At 39.1% G+C, this 26,322-nt stretch overlaps 2 protein-coding genes across 2 annotated transcripts in view; one reads left to right on the top strand and one right to left on the bottom strand.

Annotated features, from left to right (window-relative positions):
• Positions 1–26,322, bottom strand: part of LOC105393393 — a 92,372-nt gene that overhangs the window by 11,634 nt on the left and 54,416 nt on the right. Inside the window, exons 38-60 of the mRNA XM_048625518.1 lie at positions 20,977–21,181; positions 18,760–18,900; positions 18,142–18,281; positions 17,494–17,694; positions 16,909–17,044; positions 16,164–16,272; positions 12,929–13,144; positions 12,411–12,531; positions 11,445–11,635; positions 10,638–10,776; positions 9,126–9,327; positions 8,596–8,782; positions 8,086–8,289; positions 7,578–7,739; positions 7,221–7,332; positions 6,566–6,810; positions 5,970–6,160; positions 5,346–5,490; positions 4,462–4,605; positions 2,251–2,353; positions 1,783–1,931; positions 965–1,168; positions 61–241 (exon numbers count right to left, since the gene is read on the bottom strand). Of these exons, the coding sequence (XP_048481475.1) occupies positions 61–241; positions 965–1,168; positions 1,783–1,931; positions 2,251–2,353; positions 4,462–4,605; positions 5,346–5,490; positions 5,970–6,160; positions 6,566–6,810; positions 7,221–7,332; positions 7,578–7,739; positions 8,086–8,289; positions 8,596–8,782; positions 9,126–9,327; positions 10,638–10,776; positions 11,445–11,635; positions 12,411–12,531; positions 12,929–13,144; positions 16,164–16,272; positions 16,909–17,044; positions 17,494–17,694; positions 18,142–18,281; positions 18,760–18,900; positions 20,977–21,181 (3,828 nt within the window). The remainder of the gene's footprint in view (positions 1–60; positions 242–964; positions 1,169–1,782; positions 1,932–2,250; positions 2,354–4,461; positions 4,606–5,345; positions 5,491–5,969; positions 6,161–6,565; positions 6,811–7,220; positions 7,333–7,577; positions 7,740–8,085; positions 8,290–8,595; positions 8,783–9,125; positions 9,328–10,637; positions 10,777–11,444; positions 11,636–12,410; positions 12,532–12,928; positions 13,145–16,163; positions 16,273–16,908; positions 17,045–17,493; positions 17,695–18,141; positions 18,282–18,759; positions 18,901–20,976; positions 21,182–26,322) is intronic.
• LOC105392103 (retinol dehydrogenase 12) lies at positions 2,980–4,038 on the top strand. Its single transcript, XM_038120603.2, has one exon. The coding sequence runs from the start codon at positions 3,000–3,002 to the stop codon at positions 3,975–3,977; it is 978 nt and encodes a 325-aa protein (XP_037976531.2). The 5' UTR covers positions 2,980–2,999; the 3' UTR covers positions 3,978–4,038.

The raw sequence follows: 26,322 nt of genomic DNA, 5'->3' as shown, positions 1-26,322 counted from the left end.
GGTACATGATGATGGTCCACTCACCAGCTGGTCCCAGGTACATGGTGATGGTCCACTCACCAGCTGGTCCCACAGCGCGGCGCTGGCCCAGTACACGGCGGGGCTGGTCCCACACAGCAGCTGCAGCCGCTGCTCGCGCCGGGTCCTCTCCCGCACCAGGTATATGGCAGCCCCGGCCGGGATCAGGGAGTAGGCGAGGAGTAACATGCCAGCTATGCCGGCGTCAGCCACGTGTTGGAGACTACGGGGGGGAAAGGGGAGGTAGTAAAAATTTACGTTCATCAAAAAAAAATCTTATACGATGCAAAACATTTGACTTTGAGGGGGAAAGGGGAGGTTTTAAATTTTGTGGTAAAATCTATGGAAATGGAAAGGTATGGTCGCAAATTATAATGGTAAGTACCTAATGTTTGTACTGTACTGTAGGTACTATGACTTCAGCGTAGAAACACAGGGGTGAAAAAGATTTACCTCACTTATGGATGTTCCTATTAGATCTTTTAGATCGCAGAATGGATAAATCTTAGCTCATAACGAGGTATTATTCTTAACATAACGTATCAATCATAGGGTGAATATAGCTACCTGCCACACATCTTTGTACAAAAGAACAAAACAACATTTTAATTCTACAATGGAACACAATAAAAATTTAATTTAGGTCCCCTTTTTCATACAGGCGGTTAAAACACTGCCTAACAATCACTAACAATATTGTAGCATGTGACGTAGTACAATGCATTCCATAAATATTTGTAATACTATCTCTAAACAACATACGTCACAAGTCGCATACCTTCTATTTAATGATAGCCAAACTAGACTTTACTATTAATAAATATGTTACTATTTTACTGAATAAAGAGAGTTTACTACAGTTATACACGACGCGTTAATCATTTCACTACTCCAAGCGCCCAACATCTCAAATATAACCTACAAAGAATAGACAACAACAACTCACAGAGTGGACCGGCTGAGCTGCTCTTGCGAGATCTGCAGCGGGTGCGAGGAGGTCTCTATGGCGGCCCCCGCGCCCCCCGCCCCCCGCATCCGCGCCCCGCTGACCCCGCTCAGCGCCGCCGGCAGCGCGTGAGCTCCCTTGTTGTTGTACCACGCCGTGAAGACTGTCTGGTTGTTGGTCAGTGCGGCGGAGTAGCCCGCGTATCTGGGGAGAAAAGTTGATAAGTTCATGAAGTTTTTAAAAATATTTCTAACTAGCAGTTCCCGCGAGCTTCGCTTTGCCTTAAAAAGTTTTCCCGTGGGAATTCCGGGATAAAAAGTAGCCTATGTTCTTTCTCAGGGTCTAGACCATATGTATACCAAATTTCATTTAAATCCGTTCAGTAATTTTGGCGTGAAAGAGTAACAGACAGACAGACACAGTTACTTTCGCATTTATAATATTAGTTAGGATTGGAAATGTGGTTAGTATGAAAGCGAAACGGGTACTGTACTGGCTAATTCGTTCTGGTACTGGCTAATATCATGAAGGTAACTTAATGAAAAAGAAGATAATAATATTATTATTTTAAGCTAAATTGATCCAGGCGTCTAAGTGCGAAAGATTAGTTGTACAGTTACATTTTGTGGCCCTTTACCCAAGTTTAGTAGTAGGATTGTAGTACGCGTGCTTTTCTGGTCTAGTGCCTCTCTAAGCCACTGCCTTCCCTCACTTTACGATAACATCTAAAACCATGTAGCAAGCATTTCAGCTCACTGTTTTACTTAATACTTATTCCAGGCATCCCTAATTCTTTAAATAACATCTGAAAAACTCACCTCTTCTGTATATACTGCTCTTGGGTAGCGACCAGCCACTCATTAGCCGTGGTCACATTGGGTAGCACCACCATGGCGGGCGGCGCGCCCGGGGGCTCGCTATATGTGCACTCCTGTCGCACGTCCGTACATGTGCATTGCGGGGTGTCCTGTAGGAGTGTGATGTTTGTCGTTATGGATTTAGAGAGATAGGGAAGCAGATGTGGTGTGTGTAAAATATGCTAGAGTGAATTTGTGAAATATGTGTAGGGACCTAGCTTTTTTGAGGAAGTTTTGTTACACCCCAAAGTATTTGCTAATGTAAAGCAGGAACCATTTATTTTTTTCGGAGCGTCGCTGCACCAATACTAGTGGCTATCTGCTAACGTTTACTCTGTTTCACTAAAGACAATGGTTAGGTTCTTAAAGCAAACAACCTCCTTATCGGTATCTATGTATATATAAATTGGATTTCTAATAGACTTTTACCGTTTCAGTCCAGTGGTGGGTCATCTTGCTGTCCTCTATGATCTTCATGACTCTCTCCGCGTAGCTCGGGTCGATGTCTGAAGAGTATATTGTAGGCTCCGGCCTGAAAATAGGTTTAATTAGGTATCATTTTATTAATGAAATCTAAATATTATAACCAATAACAATAAGTATCACTTTCATTATGGGACCCATTATGTAGTTAATCGCGAAATGTACAAGTACTTAAATACCTAAAGTGTGTTCTTCCGTAATCTCAGCAGACAAGATGAGATGTCTGACTAATGATTGTAATTGCATAAGCTCTAGGTACTAGTTAACTAAGTTGTAACTAATTAGCTATGCGTGAGAATAATTGTTTGCTATGATGACAACCGGGTGGCGTAATGGTCAGACCGGTGGATATTTTGAAATAGGTACTGCGTTTGATTCCCGGTCAGGTACATATTGTAGTCTTGATTAGGTATTTAGTTCAAATCAATAATATGCGAAAATTGGGACTTCCGCCTAAGTCCTAATGTTTCTATCAAGGTCATAAAAAAGTTAACTGCAAACATTAAAAAAGTAGCACATGCATACCAAAATTATGACTTCAACGTCTGAACATTTAACTGAAGTCATCTACCCATACAATACAGTGTTTATTTACACAACTATTTACCACAACTTTATGTACTTGCATTAATTACCATACAATTGTTTCTCGATGCACCAGTCATTCCACACTACTCGTCGCGTCCACACTAGCCATGTTGCTGCTAACTATAATATCTTGGATCGTGTCTATTGCTTTGAAACTATTCTTCTTCCTAGTACTCCTGCTTGTAGCCTTAATTCTAGGTTACAGGTTTTTTTATGAGCCAGTTAAGGGTGTGTGCGTGTGCAAGCGTGATCTGAAGGGAAGGACTGTGGTAGTCACTGGAGGAAACTCCGGAATAGGTCTGGAAACTGCTAGAGACTTAGCCAAGCGAGGGGCTAAAGTTATAATAGCTTGTCGAGATGTCAAGAAATCCGAAGACGCAGTCACAGACATAATCAACTCGACACAGAATTCTAAAGTGAAATTTAAACAATTAGATTTGTCAAAGTTTGAAAGCATAAGACGGTTCGCGAAAGATTTCAACGAAACTGAAGAAAGGCTTGATATTCTAGTCAACAACGCAGGCTGCGCGGGAGTCAAGAAGAAACCGACTGAAGATGGCATCGACACTGTCATGCAAGTGAACTACTTCGGACCATTCTTACTAACCAATCTTCTACTAGACAAACTAAAGGCATCCTCACCTAGCCGCATAGTCATTGTGTCTTCCTACGCACATGTTATGGCGAGACTCAACGTTGAAGATTTAAAAGGACTTAAAACTAAAGGCTACTGGACTAGGTATGCTAACAGCAAACTATGCAATGTGCTCTGGGCTAAAGCATTGGCTAAGCATCTTACAAATGGAGTTACAGCGAATGTCTTACACCCGGGAGTGGTCAAAACTGATATATTCAAGCGATTGCCAGATGTGTACAGAGATATAGTGCTGAAGATCATAACTTTGGTATTTAAGACTGCAAAAGAAGGTGCTCAGACGACTATTCACCTTTGTGTCGCTCCAGAGTTAGTGAATGCCACAGGCGGTTATTACAGAGACTGTAAACCTGAAAAAGTATCCAGTGTAGTGACTGATGAGTTAGTTGATAAAGTGTGGAAGGAGAGCCTTAAGATTATTCAGAACTAGATTGTGTAGGACAAGTGTATTATGTGGCATAATAGAAGTGACATGAAGAAAATCCATAACAGCAGTTATAACACCAGTGCACTATTCCTAACAAGAAACACTTCACATTTATTTCCGATCAGTGTATTTTATTTACTTACAATAAATTACCTAAGTCATTGATCTTTAACTAGAAAATTATGCATTTCATTTGACCTAAGGTCAGTTAGTCTGTTTGCAATCTACATAACTAATTTTATTCTATCGGTCGTTCTAATTATAAAACATATAACAGAGTGACTCAACCCATCACTGTAAACAACTTCTAATCTACAGATTTTTTATTTGTATAAACAATAATTTAGATAAAAAAAAGATGTCGTCACGTACGTATAGATTTTTAAAAAAATGCTGAAAGCTTAAAACTTACTTCTATTAACTGTCTATTCATTATTTATTTTCCATTAGTAAACAACGCCATCTATTTTCACACGACGGTACTTACACGACAAACTGCGTGGAGCCCTGGTAGAGGTCGGGGCTGAGTCTCAGCGCCACCTCGTGGTCGGCGGGCGGGCGGATCATGGAGAAGGCCATCGCGATGGTAACGAAGAGAGATGGCAGCACTAGCAGAAGGAAGAGCAGCCATCTGGAATGGAAAATTGAGGTTAGGTTAGGAGGTTAGGATTTTATAAAGAATGATTACCTATACAGGGTGTTGCAAAAGGGGTACACTAAACCGAAATCTAATTCGCGAATTTAGACATTCTGATTAAATTTTCGGGCTTAGATATAATATGCTAAATGCTGTTTACGTAGGTTTCGGCTTATTAAACCCTTTTTGCAACAATCTGTATAGGAATGAAGGTAATGCTTGAGTATTCTTACTAATTGATGTCCTCTTTGACGTAAAACTACTGAACGGATTTTCATGAAAGCTAGCATCTTGGATAACTGGGTACCTTGAATAAGATAATTTTAAGGCGAAGCGACGCTTGCGTCCTCGTAATCCTATACAACATGCTAACAATTTACACTTGTCCAAAATTAATAATGCACATGCAGATCTTCAAACCCGAATCATTGAATCGTAAGAGCCATAAAAAAACACTTGCATTTTGCACCTTGTTCGAAATAAATAGGAGTCAATATCATGTGTCACATAATCGAAAACAACCGATCTGTCAAAGATTTCTATGTGCATTATCAATTTTGGAGCACTGTACATTGACACTTAAGTAAGTATAATTTTTGTTTCTAAAACCACAATAAATATCCATATAATATGGTACAAAATACGACATAAGGAATAAGCGGCCTCAATAAAGACACAAATACAAAATGGCAGCTTAAATGTTTCTTCATTAACGCTACTTATACTTCACTCACCTATTCCTAGTGTAATGTATGAATCTCTTATACAACAGAGCCTTGAACTGTTCGTAGTGTGTGCCCCTCAGCGCCCCCTCGTTGGGCACTAATGGAACCTTGTCGTTCTTGATGCTGGATGTAGACGCCGTTTGGGTAGGGGTGTCTGGAATAAACAAGTGGAGTTAAGTTTTAAAGAACGGATGCCAAAGCTGCCTCTTGTACCGAAGGCTTTGAGTTTGAATTTCGGACGTGTCAAACATTGGCATAGATTTTGTGATTCTGCAGCCCACCTGCCAAGCTTGTAGATTATGACAAAACCCCTCTTGGCGGATGTATGTTTCCTCCAAATTTTCTACTGATTTACGGTCTGTATGTTTGATTGCGTTTTTACAGAGTTAGTACGGGGCGCATTTAAGACGTGACAAGAGTTTTGCATCGCGCTCACTTGCATCGCGTAGTCTCAAGAGCGAGCGCGACGGAGAACTTTTGTCGCGTCTTAACAGCGCCCCGTGCTATATGGCCAGGTAGAGGCTGAAGTATCACATGGAGTTATCGAATACTTCAAATGGAATATTTTAACTGTTTTGCCGCATAAGAGGATCAATTACATAATATATGTAATAACAACGAAAGTACTCTCACCATCACTCCCACTGGACGACACGGTCCCGTACCTCCCCTCCCCTCTCCCCTCGCCCCCCTCGCCCCCCTCGCCCCCCGCGCGGCTGCAGATGTTGAACAGCACCTGCTCGAGGCTGCTGCAGTCCAGCGTGAAGCGGGAGAAGCCCAGCGAGGGTTGACGGGACTCCAGGGCCAGGGATAGGGCTAGGAAACTGTGGGAAGATTGGTTAGTGAATGAGGTGTTTTTTGTAAAACTGCTAGATATAAGCAGCATGGCAGCATGTAAAATTAAATAGAGAGATTCGACAGACAAGTAAGTTAAACTTTTTGTTGGGTAGCCGTGGGTGGCCGTACGGCATCTGTAAGTGCATGTAAAAATTATAGAGTTATGACACCCCTATTTAAATGAGACAGAGAATCGAATACGAATTTATCTCTTTCATTTATTTCTTTCAATAAGATATGCCAGCTTGAACATTATTACAATAAGAATAAAGTCTACCATTTAAATTGGGAGATTTTTTTGGATACTTAAACAAAAATATGCGTGCAGGTATATATAACGTTTAGTCCCCATAAGATAGGCACTTCACATTATAAATATTTCTCATACTCACTCATTATTAAGCCCGTCAACGTCAAAGAACGGCAAATTAATCTCCACCTCCTTATCACTCATATCCACCAGCTGAGCATTCTTAACCACTTCCTTCACGGCAGAGAACAGAGCCTTGGCGTGGCCCTCCATGCCGTCTTCGGGCCAGGAGTCTTCAGGCACCGTGGGGTAGATGACAGATAGAGTGTAGCCGTTGCCCATGCTTCGCTTGATTTCGAGCGGTGAGCCCACTGTGTGGATTTGGCCCTGTGGGGTTAAGGATAGAAGTTATTATTACACGAGTGGATAAAGAAGCAAAATGGAAATGAAGGCAGTTATAGAGTGGAAGTTGGCAGTGACGGTGGTACCGCTTACGATCTACGAACATTTAAAGAAGGTGTACTTCAAGGCTTTTGAAAACAAAAGCAAAAACGCCGTTCATTTCGGGTAAAATAACAATAACAAAAATGATTAGCAAATAAGACACTGTCCAAGAACCTTTGGAAGATTATCAAACAGCTTTTCGCTAATATAGTTAGGCCTGTATAGCTTGCAGTAGACAGTGCCGCTATTATACCCTTCATAAATTTATGTCATATAAATTAAATCAGCTGCAATAAAATTAAGTATTAAGAAAGAGATGTATAAGATGAAGATGAAAGATAAATATAACTTACCTTGTGCATGATGACAACCTGATCACTTAACAACTCGGCCTCGTCCAGGTGGTGTGTGGTCAGCAGCACCGTGCGGTCCTCTTTTAACTTTACTATCAGGTCCCAGATGTCTCTGTGGAGGCAAATCAATCCTTAGGAAACCGCAACGGAAAAAGTATCGAAATTCACCAATACCAAAAAAAACAATGTAGGTAGTACCGTCTATCCAGGTACACAATGTGCCGCGTGAAATGAAAAAGTAAAGATACAACAATGTGACAATAAACTTTGGAGTCCCCCAAGGCTCAATCCTTAGTCCCTAATTATTTCTCATTTACATCAAACACATTGCATTTACACATATAGCTAGAGACAAACCGTCGATGCGGGGGGTCTACTCCGGCACTAGGCTCGTCGAGGATGACGAGCGGGGGCTTGGCTATGAAGGCGAGCGCCACGCACAGCCGCCGCCGCAGCCCGCCGGAGAGCGCCCACGCCGGCTTGTGCGACAGCTTCTTGAACGACAGGATTGATAGCATGCTGCAGGGGTGAAACAAATGAGTAAATGTGGTTGAGAGTACACATAGAAGTCAAATATGGTAGTATATAGGAGCACATGCCAAAACAAACATGAGTGTATTAGAACTTGATGCAGAAAAGCATCGTATATTTTGAAGAAAGTTTACTTTGGTAAGTAATCGTTCCTAGTATTTTTATGATTTATAATTCTTTTTGAAGAAAGTGTACTTGAAGAAAAAATGGAATTGTATTTAATTCATTACGTCACTTATTGAATTTCAGAGCTATACACGCTTGGCCATATCACTAAAATCAATGCGTAATCGCACTTAAATTTTATAAATTATACATAAACACCGCTACTAACCTCTCAACCTCCCCCCTAACCTCCTCACTACTCAACCCGCTATGTAACTGCGCGTACAAAGTCAAATGCTCCTCCGCATTCAAGTTGTCAAACAGCACGTCCGTCTGCGGACACACGCCGAGCTGTGTGCTGCCGCTCTCCGCTGCCAGGGAACGGATTACTACGTGGCCCTTTGTGGGCTTCAGCATGCCCGTTATTATTTTTCTGTGGAGGATGTTTTGTGTTAGTAGAGAAAGGAAGGGCTTGGAACGTTTTATGTTCGCAATAAATGTTGATATAAGTTTGAGAAGTCAGCAAAGACGTTATTGGGGTATTACTGATGATGATATAATAACTTAAAGAATTGACCTTACAAAAGATCTACAGCTTGCAGAAGACGACACATACATATAGGAAAAGAGGTAGAACTTACTAAAGAAGACATAGTTCTTACTGTATAGTGTATAGATAAAAATTACAGAAGACATACAATCTACATAAGAAAACATTTCACAATTATTATTATCTTACATGAGGGTAGTCTTCCCAGCACCATTGTGACCCAGCAACGCAGTGACCTGACCACGTTGCAGCTCCACACTGACATTGTCTAGCGCGAGCCGCGAGCCGTAGCTCTTGCTGATGTTCACGATACTGACTCCGGCCTTCTCGTCTGTGGTTGTGCATTTCGTTATGTTGCTTTGCAGGGTTTTCGGGCCTGCGAAATGAGGGATTTTGATGATTATGAAGGCAAATAGGGCTTTTGCTGAAGACTGATAATCGTTGGGGTTGAAGAGGATATTATGAGTGGATACAAATAAAAGACAAGCGTAAAGTGTAAGAGTGGATCAAGGACTTATTAAGACAGATAAATACGATAAGTATTTTCAATGTTTGGATGAGAGTCCTGAGACCTATTTTAGAGACCTATTTATGTGTATTCTCTCTGGTGCAGGGCTCTAATTCTAGACCTTCCTAATGAAAAATGCCACTATTATTGCTCCTTTCCGAGTACTATTGGCTACTTAAAGTTGACTTATTAGCTGAAGAAGACGCCTCACCAAAGAACCGATCCACCAGCCAGCCAACCAGCACATACAATCCCGCGTCCACCAGCATCATGACCACCATGGAGGCTATCGTCATATTGTCCTCTCCATCAGGGGACTTCCATATGTCGGCCCAGCGAGCCCCCGTGCCCACCGCCTCGTAGCGAGCCACGTGAAGTAGGCTGTAGCAGAAGGCTGAAGACATTGATAGACTCTGTGGATAGAGATTTAATGTTGTAAAGTCAAATATTTTTATTCATCGTAAAAATTACTCTCCGTTCGGATAAGGGGGGGCTCTTTCTGTTGCATGTTTTACACTTGTGAGTTGGCTTGGGTTTGTAGAGCAAGGAATGAAAGAAAATTAAGAAAAGAGATAAGAAAAAAATCGAGCCACGTGGAGCAGGCTGTAGCAGAAGGCTGAAGACATTGATAGACTCTGTGGAGGGAGGTTGAAAAAGATAAAGATAAAATACTCTTTATTGCACACAAACAGTGCATGTTAGTTGTGAAGATTTTGTGTTGCATGTTTTACACTTGTGAGTGTTTTGGATTTGTAGAGCAAGGAATGAATATTACGTAAGGTATGTAGGGTGTCTTTCATGAAAGAGAGATAAAAAAGAATTGAGCTACGTGGAGGAGGCTGTAGCAGAAGGCTGTCGACATTGATAGACTCTGTGGAGGGAGGTTTGTGTTAACTACTGTAGTTGTAGTGAGGATTTTATGTTGCGTGTTTTACACTTGTCAGCTGTCTTGGATTTGTAGAGCACGGAATGAAAATTAAGTAACCTATGTCATGAAAGAGAGATAAAATTGTAGCTGGAACTTGAATATCTGTGTTGGAAGCGGCGAAAATTCGAAATGACAAGTGTCATGCCGTACAATACTTTTGAAACAATGTCCAAAACGATACATGCTTATTTATTTTACATACCTGAACTGCATGTATGTATACTTAATTGTCACATTTTTTGTAAAGATACTCATCAAAAAACTAATCTCACAAAGAATCCACAATGACAAACATTACATTCATGCCCAATGTTTGAGCTCAACACTCACCGTGATAATGTTGCTCACATTGCTCAGCACGGCCTCCAGATACAGCATGATGACAAAGGGCATAAAGGTCCATTTATCTCACTTGAAAATTACATTTAACAAATCCAATACTACAAACATTACACTCAAAAGGGCATAAAGGTTATCCCACACGTGAAAAATCCAATCCTGCAAACATGACACTCACCGTGATAATCTTGCTGACGTCACTCAGCACGGCCTCCAGAGACAGTATGATGACGAAGGGCATGAACGTCACTATTTATCCCACACATGACAAATCCAATACTACAAACATTAAACCCATATCGTAAGCCACACTCACCGTGATAATCTTGCTCGCATAACTCAGAACGGCCTTTGCTTTTTGTTTGTTTTTGTCACCATTTAGCCCAGACCACACACACAATATCCTGGTGGATATTACACATATAAAAAATCCAATACTGCAAACATTACACTCACCGTAATAATCTTGCTGACGTCACTGAGCACGGCTTCCAATGACAGTATGATGACGAAGGGCATGAAGGTGACCATGTAGCCGAGCCCGCCGCACACCGCCGCCAGGCTCGCCGAGTTGAATAGCTTGGAGACCAGGTAGCTGCGGACAAAATATTACGTTGTGTTAAAGGAAGTTTTGGAAATATATTTCCTTTAAACTGGTATGTATAAATAAACCATAGCTAAAGTGTATTTTTAAATCTCAGATAGTTACTAAATTGACAGATTCTGAACGGTTCATCAACAGCCGAATGACCCGCGATTAGTTATTAATGTTGATTTCTGAGACCTAATCAGTAATCAAGTCAAATGGTTGTATTTAACTACTAAATTGGTTCATCAAAAGTTGATTGTCCCGCCAATAGAACGATATGTCACTTAATCGCGACAACTGACTGTTGATGAACCGTCAATTAAGGGCCACTTGCACAAACATATTACAACACATTAGCTGTGGGGATGGGGGTTGGTTAGAATTAGGGTAAAGACGATTATTTATCTGATGCACAAACAGTAAAAGTGTAAAATATACCTAGGAAACCGAAAAAACTAAACGTTTGAAACTAAGGGCCACTTGCACAAACATATTAAATCTAGATGTAGTGTCAAATCTCGATTTAAGAAACGTCATCCATACAAATTGATGGCTTTAATCGAGATTTAACACTAAATCTAGATTTAATATGCTTGTGCAAGTGGTCCTTAGTATCAGAGATTAAAAACAGACTTTAGCTGCCTAGTTTTTAAAGAAATGCGGGAAAGGCTCACCAGAAGGCGAGCGTAGCTACAGCGTGTGTCATCACCAGCAGCAGCAGCAGGGCGGGCGGCGTGCGCGGCGCCACCCCGCCCAGCGCCAGCACCAGCGCCACGCACAGCGCCGCCGCCCACAGCTCCGCCAGGCTTGACAGGAACCACGAGAGAGTGTGGTTGGTGAGGTTCACGCCCATGACGGACATCAGCTGTGGGAGAAGGGGTAAAGAAACGTTTGTAAATAATTTGATTCACAGCAAAACGGTTCAATACAACAAATGGCGTTAAAAGGGGACCACTACAGCCCACAGACAGCTCCGTCAGGCTCGACAGGAATCACGAGAGAGTGTGGTTGGTGAGGTTCACTCCCATTACTGACATTAGCTGTGGGAGAAACGTTTATACATAGACAGCAAAGTGATACAGTAAAGGACATCGAAAAAAAGATTGCGCAAAAAAGGGAACCACATCAGCACAGCGTTGCTAAAGATAGCTCCGCCAGGCTCGACAGGAACCAGGAGAGAGTATGGTTGGTGAGGTTCACTACCATTACTGACATCAGCTGTGGGAGAAGGGGTTAGAATAAGGGTGTGGAAACGTTCATTTATTTGATACAAAGACAAGAAATGGATATACGTCTTGACGCTCTGGACAGCAACCTTGTTTGTTTGTATTGTATTATTTTCTGTTTTTTTTTGTAGTATTCTTTTTCTTTATTGTTTCTGATTTTATTGTTCAGTGTGTCAAATAAATGGTAAAAAAGCCCAGACACAAGCATGTGCTGAGCACAATAACTGAATAACTTGGAGATACTTGCATTCATTCCTTCAGCCCGCTGAATCGATGACCTTAGATTATGTAGATAGCCAATTAACTTTATCAGTAAGGCCGAACTAGTCTGAAGTGGCCTATGCCCAACAGAGAAGCTGTTGATGATTGTTATTATTATATGACGTAATATCTCTTTCTCTCAACAAGACATACCATAGTATTCCCAGATTCCTTCTCTGCCACGATGAACCGGATGGCGGAGGAGACGGAGAACAGCAGCGCGAAGAAGAACACCACGATCAGAGCTTGAGACTCGTACAGAGACGACTGGAAACTGAAATTGAAAAATAATTGAAATTAATAAATTTTATGTAACTAACACATTTTTGCGGGGAAACAATGCGGCACAGGAGTCCGGACGCAAAAGTGGGTGTACACAATAGGGGGGCATACTGGTTGAAATTGAAAATAAAGAAGCGTAAAAGTGATAAATTTTAGTTGTATTAAAACAGTTCAAAACTAACTTATTTAAGGCAAAGCTAAACAAACTTACGATGTGCTATCTAAATCATAAGTCAGAACCCAATTTTGCGCTACCTTTTTACATATAAAATCATTATTTACTGAAAAGGGGCAATGTGGCTCAACCAAAATGAGGTTGATTGTGGTAAACTCCCGTTATGAAATCCCAACATCCAACACCACAAAAAATAAAACAAAACGCAACTCACAAGTCCCTCCTATAACACGGATACGGGATCTGCTGCGTATACACCCCGTGCCGCTCCCCCTCGCCCCCCTCCTCCCCCGCCTGTCTCCTCGGTCTGCTACTGCGGTTGGACGCGAGCTGGATGATGGCCGTGTCGACCAGGTCTTGTATTTGAACGAAGCCGCGGAAGTAACGCATGTCTTCTAGGAAGTTGGCTTGAGGGCCGGGCGTCCAGAATCTGGAATAGACAATTGAATATATAATTAATATGGATAAATAGGGAAAGTTTAAGTTGGACTAGCTGGCAAGGGGTTTTATATCATTATACACTGTTATTAGTAATCTTACAGAATTCTGACAGTTATCAATTTTAGACAAATCAGAGATCACAAACCTTTTTGGGCTGGGCACTTTTTCAATACGAGTCTGGACATCTGAGACTATAATATATTTTTTTTTTAGTCCCTGTATCCATTTTATTAAGTGCGGCGCTCCAAATTAAAAGGGGATTTACCTACGGTGAGAAATAATTACCGTACCTACCTAAATATATTACAAACAGTGAAAAATACAATTAAAGATAATCTCAATTATCTTATATAATTATCGCTGTCGTAGAAAATATATCTAAAAACAACTAGTAATTATTTTTGAAACGGTAGCCGCGCCGATGTCAGGGCGATGTTGCGTTCGTATTTGAATAGAGGTAAAAAAAAAGAGATGTCGCTCTATAAAATTGTATTGTGTGCACTGACTGGCTTGCGTGTCGTCACAGCAAACTGTGAGTCTAAAATGTGCGGTGGTGGTACCAAATTAGCGATACAGGTGAAATTGTGTCAGCGACTCATCGCTGGGAGTAAGACAGCAGAACACGTTTACCCCATCGGTCATCGGTTCTTCGACAGATGTGACCAGCCCATTGCCACTTAAGCTTACTAACTCGGTGAGCTATGTCGGTGACTTTAGTTCTCTGTCAGATTACTTCGTTCCGGATGCGATCTTTCAAGCATAGCTCCAAGCATAGCTCTTTCCATAGCTCGCTGAGTGACCTTCAGTTTGTGAACCAGTCCCACAGTAAGTGTCCACGTTTTAGCCCCATAGGTCATAACCGGTAGGACACACTGATCAAAGACTTTCGTCTTGAGACTTTGTGGTATGGGCGACGAGAAGACTTGACGAAGTTTGCCAAATGCTGCCCAGCCCAATTGTATTCTTCTATTGACCTCTGATTGGAAGTTGTTTCTACCCAGCTGCAGAGTCTGTCCAATCCAGTGGCGTGCTTTGGGAGGGAATACGTCCAGCAGTGAACTGCTATAGGTATGACGATGGATGGATGATGATGGATTTGTTTATTAAAATCTCTACCTAATCATCACTATTATCATCATCATCATCAGTATCTTCATCATCAGCATCGCTGACTTTAATTATTAGAGATTCTGTAACTCTGTCGATAAAATCGTCGAGAGTGCACATCTTATCTTCCTCTTTTATTGTGTGGCTGATGCATGCTTGCCATTTCTCAGGAGTAACATTTTTTATACCTTCTAGTAGTAGTTTTTTAACTTCCGCCATTTTGTAGGTTGTGTTGTGTCTTACGACATGCCCCTTCACTTGAGCCCACACCAATTTTTGAAATTGATTAAAAAGGTTTATTATCCCTGAATTTAGTAGGAAGTGATGCCATGCTAAAGAATAAAATAAAGCAATTAAAATTAATTCGATACATGGGTCGTGAGTCGTGATCCTACTTCATATTATAAATGCGAAAGTTTGTAAGTGTATATGTGTATGAATGTATGTATGTATGTGTGTATGTTTGTTACTTCTTCACGTCAAAACGGCTGAACCGATTTTAATGAAATTTGGAATGAAGTTAGCTGACACCCTGGATTAACACATATGTTACTTTTTATCGCGGAATTCCCACGGGAAAACTTATTAAGGCGAAGCGAAGCTCGCGGGAACAGCTATTATATTGAAATATTTGTTATTTTTGTATTAGTTTACTTGAGCAAGTAAATATTTAGATTTATCTTTTTGTATAAAAATATTAAGAAAAAATTATTGCCCAGAAATGGATCGCAATTTTTCATTTTTTCGGTAAAGAACTTTTTTAGTAGCATCACTTATAAAATGTCAGAATTCTTTCCAATTAATTAAAAAAATTAAAAACCGACTTCAAAAAACCACTAAAACGTAAGAAATAATTTAAGGTTTAGACCAATCCTAGGTCACAGTATAAATATACCTAAGCAGGTACTGTTCTTTTTTGATGTTGGTGCAGTGACAAAGCAGTTAATCTGAAGAAATATGGCACCAACTTCAAAAAAGAACAGTACCTGCTTAGGTATATTTATACTGTGACCTAGGATTGGTCTAAACCTTAAATTATTTCTTACGTTTTAGTGGTTTTTTGAAGTCGGTTTTTAATTTTTTTAAAATTATTATTTTATTTTGTTATTTTTAGTTTATTTGCAATAATTATCAATCAAAAGTAAGATGCAAATGATACCAATATGTCCTACTCGTTAATACGAATCATTCGAGCCCAAACACGAGGTAGTTGCTATATACCGTTGAGGAGTTCCCTTGACTGCCTTCCGTTTCCATCATCAGATCAGCTCAAGGTCACCATCATATCTTTTTGTTATAATAACAATATTTACGTTATAAATTTCATAAGAATCGGTTGATAAGTGCCCAAAATGGAAATTTATACCCCTGTTTTTACCCCTTTACCCACCCTTGGGGGTGGAATAAAATTCTGAAAAAAAAATGGGACCACCCCTGAGCTCAACCCAATACATCAAAAAAAGAATTTTCAAAATCGGTCCATAAATGGCTGAGTAATCGATGAACATACATAAAAAAAAAAAAAAAACATACATACAGACGAATTGAGAACCTCCTCCTTTTTCGAAGTCGGTTAAAAATCAGAGAGTAGCTTGTTTTTTTTCCAACAAAATATTCATTTTTGTGTGTGCACATTCGAAGACCTAAAGTATAAGACCAATGCAGCCATTGTAGGACAAACATGGGCCTCCTCCGAAACGGGAAGGCGGGTGGGTTGGCGATTGGAGGCAGTTGTTTAGTGCCTCTGACAGCTGCCTCAAGAATCCCGGGTTCGATTCACAGCTGAGGCAGATAATTTGTTTAAAGACAACAGAATTTTGCCTCACGTTCTTTGTATTTTTTTTTGTTTTGTGTATGTGAGTGCAATAATAATGACGTCAACAGTAGCTCGCTGTACTCACTGGTTCTTCAGTCGCGAGGTGGAGGGCACACTCTCTATGTCCATGCGTATCTTGTACTCCACGCGGAAGGGGTTATCACCACGCTCCTCGATGTTCGTGAACACGAGGCCTTAGGGAAATTATTACTCATTTAGTATAGTAGTAGTAGTAGACAAGGAGTAGTCAAGTACAAGTAGTAGATTCTTCTTAGACAAATAATACACAAGAGAATGTGTAGGATTTGTCAACGGGATGAAAGGATTAGCCCATCAGAATAGCATCAGTCACTAACTACCTAGGGTAGGGTGCACCTAAGAAAATGAAAAATGAAAAAAAAAAGAAAAATGTGTAGTATTGTGTAGAGTAAACTTAATACGTCCATACGAGATAAAACCAATAAAAATGTTTCAATCAGAACAATTCTGAAGGAAAAATATCTGAATGTTACCAATTTCACAATATAAATTTGTCCACTGGGAAATTACGGCTGTGGGCGTCGACAGATTAATAGATAGTCTCTTTTTTAATCTCAGATACTAAATTGACAGATTCTGAACGGTTCGTCATTGTCCCGCGATTAAGTGACGTATTGTTTCATTGGCGGGATAATCGACTGTTGATGAACCCTTCAGAATCTGTCAATTTAGTATCTAAGATAAAAAAAGACATTAGGTATTTCATTTCCTATGGAATGAAAAGGCATTTCAGATAATAACGGCAGGAAACTGAATTTTTTATCAAAAAGTAACAAGAATGCAATAATTACCAGCAGCAAACTCATTAACCCTGGTGAGGTTGGCGGCGTCCCGCGCCAGCTGGTCCTCGTCCCGCACGGGGTGGAAGCGGTCCAGGCTGAGACAGCGCAGCAGGTCGGACGCCCTCCGGAGGAGACTGCCGAGACCCTGGGGACATGAGGATAATATTATGTATCTAGTGATAAATATATTTTTGGAATAATTCAGTAGGTACATAGGAACGACTGTGCAAATAGGTACAGCAAAAGATTGTCGAAAACTCGAGGTATATAGAGCCACCCTGTTGATAGGTACTTGCTCGACGTTGAGAATCGAATCTGGGACCCTCGGTAACATAAGGAATGTGATTAACCACAGCGCATGTTATTGACAAAGGATAAAACTTTAGGCACAAATAAATAGTTTATCTATTTCTCTGTCTATCTTAGGGCTGATTTTTCAATGGTCAGATAAACCTTATCTGAGGAATAATTCTGATGCTGTCGCAACTGAATATTTGAACCTATTAGACAGTGACAGCAACAATTTTATTTCTCAGATAACGTTTATCTGATCAAAAATCAGCCCATAGTGTAACTATCTAACTATAGTCTCACCTCCAAATCGCCAATCTCATCAAACAGCCCCTTCACATCCACACCGCCCACCTCCTGCTCCCCTAGCACGGTTGTCGCCAGCGCCCGGAGCCCCTCCAGCGCGGCCCCGTGCTGCGACAGCAGGCGGATCGACGGGAAGGAAGAGGAGAACTTGTGCACCATGGAGGTTAGGTTGGACATTAGCGCGAAGGTTGAGTTGGCCTGGCGAAGGGAAATGGAAATAGTTAGGTAAGAATATGGTGGCGATCTCAATGTCATTTTTAACAGTGAGCGAGAGTGGATCGTATGTTTTATAAAATTTGTATTTTAATTTTTAAATAAATAAATGTTTACAAGTTATTAACAGGCAGCATCTTTTTAGTGTATCGATGATTAACACTGGACTATAGCTAGACAAGGGTTATTTGTCATTGTGGTGGATTGTCAGTTGTCAGTCAGATTAGTTTCAGTCGTTGGCTTCCCATTGCCCATTGTATGCCAACGTATATCGGAATCAGGCGGTACGTCACCCTAGGAAGAACCTTTTGTGCATCGCAGTATCCGTACATCAGGCAGGTGTGATTCAAACATTAACCTAGCTAGTAAAAACTTGTTATCCATTAGTAGACGTGAGGTTTACGTTTTATAATTTCATCAATGAAAACTTACCTTCTCCACAATCTTATAGACGGCCGGGCTGGCAGGAGTATACAGGATGCGTCCCATCAGCAGCGGCTTCACGAAGCTCCACACGATCTTGCCGCCGTTCATAGACAGGATGTCCGTGTAGAGCGAGCGGCAGAAGTCGGCTGGAAGTGGGAATCAAGTGTTAAGAGTAATGCTAGAGGATAATTATCATCATAATAACTACATGCTTTCCGAAAAGGTTTAAAACAGCGACGGAGATTTAATAGTTTTTCGTGGCAGTGGAACCGGTATGGGAGTGGCAAGATTTCAAAGAAATTATGAGTACTTAGGTACTTAGACCTAATCCAGCATGTAACCAAGATTTAGAATCATACCTCATCTAAGTACTATCTATCACCTTACACCGGCAGAATTCATAGGTTGAATAATTTAATACATTAGCAATCACCAAAGTTCTTGTGATCTTACGGTTCGCTAAGTGTAAAAAGTGCAATTTTGGATACGCAAAAAGAAAATTCACGTTTTGCCACTGCATAAATTCTTTATTATCTGTTTCTCTATATTTCCGCTGGAGGCACCACTTTCTACGCAACAAAAACATAACTACCATAGTTTAAACCCTCTACCCTCATGACTTACTGGGCAACACCTCCAGTTGCTCTGGGTCGGGCTCCGTGGAGTAGTCCCGGGTCTGCACCACGGCTTTGTAGAAGCGGTTCTCGTTGCTGGCGAAGGGCGTCCCACAGAGCATGTTGCCGGCGCTTGACAGGAAGTCGGACGCTGGAAGAGGAAATATGGATAAGTTTTATGTTTTTTAAGTTTAGCCTAGTTACCATGTTAGAATTTAGTGATTTTAATGCTGCATATCGGGTAGCAAACAGAATCAATAATACGCTTAATAAATAAATAATCATTTATTTCAGGCTAGACACCCATATTACACATTATACAGGGTGGCCCAAAGAGTGACGTCCAAAGGAAAATGTTTGATTCCTTAGGTCAAGGGGTAGCCAAATCACCCCCATGTATGTTCAGCAATTTTTAGTAGTTTAGGAGTTATGATTTTTTTTACTAATTTTCTACGAAAATCGACCTCAGTGGATCAATTATGTTTTATTATTTTTTTGGATAACTTTTTTAAATTATTTTTTATTTTTGTGTCATCCTTTTAAGTTGTTCTTTTAACCATAAAAGTTTCAGCTTCCTAGCTGTAATGTAAGTTAGTTATTTTTATGACGAAAGTTCAAATTATATCATCGAGCTAGACTGCTCTGAATTTTCTACATGAAATTAAAAATTGAAATAGATATTCTCATGGTCCCTTATTAATTTTAAAAACTCCGCAAGGTTCCAAAATAAAATAAAAATAAAAATAAACTATTGCTTAATGGGGTATTATTTGCAGAAAACAGCCTTCAAAGGTACTTGGGTGGAAATTACCTAATTAGTAAATTGTTTCAGAAAGTTGAAAGATTCCTGTTATGTCATTACTAAGGACTAATTCAGTTAGAAAAAGTATCAAATTAAAGGGAAAATAAAATTATTTACATTTTTTTTTATTTAAGTTACATTTTTGAATGTAAATTCTTAGTAAAATGTTTAAGTCTTAGTTGTAAGATTTATGAGATAATTGTATTATTAATACTAAGTTAATAAACTCAAATAATTATTTTACACATTTACTCACAATAAATTTTCAAAATGGCGACCTCCTACAGCAATACACAACCTACATCTACGCAAGAAATTTTCTTTAAGTCGCCTATACGCTTCTCTGTTTCATTCAGATGTCACTTTTTGACAGATGTCACATTTTTGAGAAAAGTTACTTTTTGGACATGTTTAACTTTTTGACAGATGTCATATTTTTTACATTTGTCACTTTTTTGACTTAAAGAAAATTTCTTGCGTAGATTTAGGTAGTGTATTGCTGTGGGAGGTCGCCATTTTGAAAATTTATTGTGAGTAAATGTGTAAAATAATTATTTGAGTTTATTTACTTAGTATTAATAATACAATTATCTCATAAATATTACAACTCAGACATAAACATTTTACTAAGAATTTACATTCAAAAATGTAACTTAAATAAAAAATAATAGTAAATAATTTTATTTTCCCTTTAATTTGATACATTTTCTAACTGAATTAGTCCTTAGTAATGACATAACAGGAATCTTTCAACTTCCTGAAACAATTGACTAATGAGGTAATTTCCACCCAAGTACCTTTGAAGGCTGTTTACTGCAAATAATACCCCATTAAGCAATAGTTTATTTTTATTTTTATGTTATTTAGGAACCTTGCGGAGTTTTTTAAATTAATAAGGGACCATGAGAATATCTAGTTCAATTTTTAATTTCAAGTGGAAAATTCAGAGCAGTCTAGCTCGATGATATAATTTGAACTTTCGATATAAAAATAACTAACTTACATTATAGCTAGGAAGCTGAAACTTTAATGGTTAAAATAAAAACTTAAGAGGATGACACAAAAATAAAAAATAATTTAAAAAAGTTATCCAAAAAATAATAAAACATAATTGATCCACTGAGGTCGACTTTCGTAGAAAATTAGTTAAAAAAATCATAACTCCTAAACTACTAAAAATTGCTGAACATACATGGGGGTGATCTGGCTACCCCTTGACCTAAGGAATCAAATATTTTCCTTTGGACGTCACTCTTTGGGCCACCCTGTATAAACACTTAATGAACTATTAAACATTTCAAAGCACTAAATACACCGCCAAATAGGTAACTTTTCTAATAGATAACTAAATAGTTTAGAAAATAATGTCATTCATAAAAAAATATTAGGATGAATTAAAAAACCTCCCGACTTTAAAACACTTACAAGACAGCAGCCCTCCAACGGATTCAAAATTCCTCAGCGCGGCGAAAACTGGCTCCTTTCCCAATACCCCGGACAACTCGCCCACATTCTCCTGGACCACGGGGATCAGAGCCATCATGTCCCGGTACTGGGCCAGCACAGTGGCGCCCTCTTCTTGGGTTAAGTTGGAGGCCGAGTAGACTTGCGAGAGGAGGAGCTTGGATATCTGCGGGGAAAGGTTTTGGTGAATTGAAGAGTAGATTGCACAGGACTGTAATATTATTATTCGAAGGGGTAGTCAGAGGTGACTCGCAACCGAGCCTAAGGCTTTTCGGTGTGAGTAAATTGGCACTGATGTGAACTACAGTAAAAAGAGACTAAAAATTATTGGAGTGGGGATTATTTTAAGTCACCGAAAATGTAAATACGAAGATACATCGAAGGTAGACCAAGCTAGAGATGAAGCCATAAATGGGTGGATTTCAACAAGTCCTAAAAAATCTTCATTTCCGTGGACTTTTTTATCTTAAGGTTTTTTATATTAGAAAAACGCTTTTATTAAAGTTTTTGTTAATGTTAGTGTTCTTACTAAATGGGTAGCAGATAAGTTAAAAAATTAACGAGATACAGATGATTAAAAATTTCGTGCCACGGCGATGAAACATGCGTTCACGGCAATGAAACAAGCGTCCACGGCAATGAAACAAAAGCCCACGGCAATGAAACAAACTTCCACGGCAATGAAAGAACTGTATACAATGGAAATGAAAGAATCAATCCACTGCAATTTTTAAAAAAGACTGTGAGGGAAACGCAAACTTAGACAGGCATGTATGGCAGAAATATTTGGATAGATATTGGAACGAAAGAAAGAACGACAGTATGTATTCTATTCTATTCAATTCTATTCTCTGTGGGGGTGTAAGTACCTGCACCTGGCTCTCTCGAATGGAACCTTTGTGCATATCCCCAAGGTCTAAACTGCCTTCCTAAGCTTGGACCATTTCCACACCACGCTGGTCCACTGCGGGTTGGTGGGTTCACATATCTAGATGTGCTAGATCTAGATATGCAGGTTTCCTCACGATGTTTTCCTTCACCGTAAGAGCGATGGTATACATTGTACTTAAGTTAAAAGAACTCATTGGTATATGTCAGCGCCGGGATCGAACCCGCATCTCTGGCGTGAGAAGCGGGCGCTTACCCGACTGAGCTACCACCGCTCAGACAGTATGTATAAAAAAATAAGAATTTAGTATGGAATTCTCTAAGTAGCATTGTGGGGTCCGTATTGCGACGTATAAAATAAAATGTTTCATTTCACACTAATAACGTTCGCACCGGGTTCCCCTCATCTCGCCTAATCTTTATTATCCTAAACTCAATTCGCATAACTCGTAAGGTCTAAACTTTTTTGGTAGAATAATCACTTTGCCAATACTTATGTGGCATAAGACTCGTTTCGTCTAAAACTCTTTTGGCACAAACTTGAAACACCTAAGTCTCGTTTGCTCAAATTGTTCGTATTGGTATAATCTTGTTTCTCCTAATATTATCTTAAAAAATACTATATTCATTATGTTTTAAATGTACAAATTGTGGTATTTTTCTCCTACATCCCGAAAATCACGATATTGAATGATCAAAATATCGAAAGTGAATGACCATTATAATTATTACAATCGCCATTAAACCCCATGGGATCGAAACCTAAAGGTTGGTGCGACGACGAGCAAAGCGAGGAGGAGCATGTTAGGTGCACATGTTCGCCGAAAGCAAAGCGGAAAATTAAATACCTAATGCAAGGCACCAGTTTGCGCTATATAGGGAGACGCTTCGTCAAAGTTAAAGCCAAATGTATATTAGTAGTTTTTATAAGCTATGCCATAGTATTGTTAGGCTATTTGAGATTTGACCATACCGTTATTAGGCTAAATAAGATTATGCGAAATAACTTTTTACTAAACGAGATTTATGCCATACAATTTTCGGCGAAACGAGACTTTGACCAAACGTTACTATGCAATACGAGATTAGGCAAATAAATCTTAGGCCAAAAAAGGTAGAACCGTTCCTGCAGAGATGTATGTTCTATTATATTCTATTCTACTATCTGTTGGAGGTGTTAGTACCTGCACCTGGCTCTCTCGAATGGGACCTTTGTGCAATGTGCATATCCCCAAGGTCTAAGCTGCTGCCTTTCTAAGCTTGGACCATTTCGCACAGCGAGTTGGTGGGTTCACATATTATCTAGATGTGCTAAATCTATAGGTAGATATGCAGGGTTCTTCACGATGTTTTCCTTCACCGTAAGAGCGATGGTATACATTGTATTTAAATTCAAAGGAACACATTCGTACAAGTCAGCGCCGGAATTCGCACCCGCATTATTGGAGTGGGAAGCGGGCGCTTACCCGACTGAGCTACCACCGGTCTTATTTATACATAACGTTCATTATAATTATGTTGTGATTGTTATTATTAATGTAATATTATATATTTCGTTTTTATACATCGCGATACGCACCCGTTTTAACGCACTGCAAAAGAGGTAATTTGACTAGTTCTGTAGGTAATGTCAGTGATCGGTATTACCTGTATTACAGGTAAAAGATATGTTACTTTGCCTAATAATACATACCACGGCGGGGTGCGTATTGCGACGTATAAAAACGAAATGTATAATTTCACATTAATAACGTTCACAACATATAATGAACGTTACGTATAACAACAAAATCTATATTTTCATAAGGTATAAAATTCAATTGGTATAACGTACATTTGATATAATATCAAAATATATAATACTTACGAGGACTAATATCAATTCGTATAACATACATTACGTATATCGTTTAAAATATATTTATTTATTTATTTATTTATATTTTGGCAACAAACAGTCATTTACAATAAATTTTACACATATATAGTGGTATTATTATAGACCTATAGTGCCGACAATAATCACAAACAATTGATTAACTTATAGCTAGTTGAAGTTGGGTGAGGTAGGTAACTACAGTCCATTAGCAGCCAGAGTACACTCGAGAGCAGCTAATCGAGTTCATACAGACTGATAATCATAAAAAGTATTTCGGCCGCCAAGCACACTCATACCGTCAACGAACTGCAGATATCTATGCGTTATTCATAATAGTAATAGGTATTATTATTACTTACAATATTTTGGTCAGTCTTGTTGAATGAGCGCAAGTGGTTAAGGTGATAAACAAGTTTTCATACTAAGTAGGTATTTATAAAGTTATTACAATAGGTAAGTAAATTATGTATTAAATAGGATATAAAAATGGGTATTTATACACAGCAAACTAGCCTTACCTGACTATAATCCTAGCGTGAACAAACATGGGTTAGTAATTGGTACCCAGTACCGAGTCACAATTTAGTGTTTGAGAATAATTATCATGATTCATCCTTATCACTAAGTCCCCTAGTTATTAGATGTTTAAACCTGCCATAGGCATTACTAAATATATCAATATCGGATGTTACATCCATTAAGTTACAGAAATTGACATTATAAGTTTGTTGGCTCCTTATAAGAAAGCGGATACGGGTATAGTTTTTGTTCGCATTAGGTGGCACAAACACATTTAGGTATTGATTATTTAGTTTAGCTTAGCTTATATATACTATCATTTAGTATAAAGTTCATAAAACATACTAACATATAACATAATCTGTGTTTAACCTGTATTAACCCATAATCTGTGTTAACCCAACACCGTCAAACCCCCTAGCACCAAAACCTAAAGATAGGTGCGACGACGAGCAAAGCGAGGAGGAGCGTGTTAGGTGCACATGGTCGTCGAAACCAAAGCGAAGCGCAGCGAAGCGGAGCGGAGCGTCTCTCCTCTTAGCCCCAATAATAATAATGCTGTGAAAGCCCCTAGTACCAAAACCTAAAGATAGGTGCGACGACGAGCAAAGCGAGGAGGAGCGTGTTAGGTGCACATGTTCGTCGAAACCAAAGCGGAGCGCAGCGAAGCGGAGCGGAGCGCAGCGAAGCGGAGCGGAGCGTTCCCCCCACATAACGTCAATAATAATTAAAAAAACTATACGACAATCTATTATTATTATTCTTTTTGAGCATTATACATTATGATAATTATATCCGTTGTAGAATATATGTTATAAACGTTATATATTATGAATATTATGCATTTTAATCGTTATATCAATTGAAATTATACTTTTTGAACGTTATTCTTTACGAAATTATGTATTTAGTAATTATGCCTTTCGTTTGTTATGCACAGTGATCGTTATACTTAATAAATTTATATCATATGGGCGTATATCTTGTGAATGTTATACCATTCGTTTTTATACCTCGTATTACTTACCCCCACGGCGATGAAAACATAAGTCACGGAAATGAATAACCTGGCCACGGAAATGAATAACATAAGCACGGCAATGAATACAAATTATTTTACAAGACATGGCAATGAAATTTTTTTCATTGCCGTGGCTTTTTTTTCATTGCCATAGCAAATATTGGCCACGGAAGCCACGGAAATGAAAGCATGGCGATGAAAATCAAGGCATTAAATATAAATAACTAAAAAAGTATTAACTATTCGAAGAAATAAACACTTTATAAGGTAAATATTTTCAAAAAGCTTTCTTTTGAATGCTTACTCTAGAAAACAAACTTAATTTTATAGAAGTTATATCTATCCACGGCAATGAAAGAAAAAATGTCCAGTCCCCAAAATTTTTACTGATTTTCACTATAGCGCAAAAACGCGGGCACCGATGTACCTCCTTCCACGTCGAGCAGTTATGCGACACTTGTAAGAAACGATTAGCGCACTGAGGGGGGCACCCAAGTTCATAGGTAAAACAATAGCCTTGATCATGTTTAGGACACGGCAATGAACAGAAGTTCTGGGACACATGAATTTTCACTTACCGTTCGTTATACTCTTTATATATTTCAATAAATGTATTCCGTGACAATACTTTAACTATTAATGTATCAAATGAAACTAAGTTTAACTATCAATACTCAATATTTTTTCATCAATGAAGAATAATACAAAACGTGGTAACATGGGGACAGACACGGCAATGAAAGATTTGGGGGTTTAATATATTTTTTTAAAATATCCATTAATCCTATTAATAAAATATTTAGTGCTACACATAGATAACTATTTCACTTAACCGGAAAAAAATATTAGAAAATTATAACTTGGTTTTTTAGTACCGATTTCATTGATGCCACGCAATTTTTGGCCGCGGGAAATTCACCCAAATATCCTAAAATTATTTATATACTTTAAATACATCATATAGGGGACATTTGTCTAGCATTGAGATATGACAACTAGA

The sequence above is a fragment of the Plutella xylostella genome, chromosome 14 (assembly GCF_932276165.1).
Source record: "Plutella xylostella chromosome 14, ilPluXylo3.1, whole genome shotgun sequence".
In the NCBI taxonomy this organism is placed as follows: domain Eukaryota; kingdom Metazoa; phylum Arthropoda; class Insecta; order Lepidoptera; family Plutellidae; genus Plutella; species Plutella xylostella.
This window is presented reverse-complemented; position numbering and strand designations above follow the sequence as displayed.

Excerpts from the sequence above, each read along its gene's own strand:
- LOC105392103 (XM_038120603.2), top strand. The coding sequence starts at position 3,000 with ATGTTGCTGCTAACTATAATATCTTGGATCGTGTCTATTGCTTTGAAA.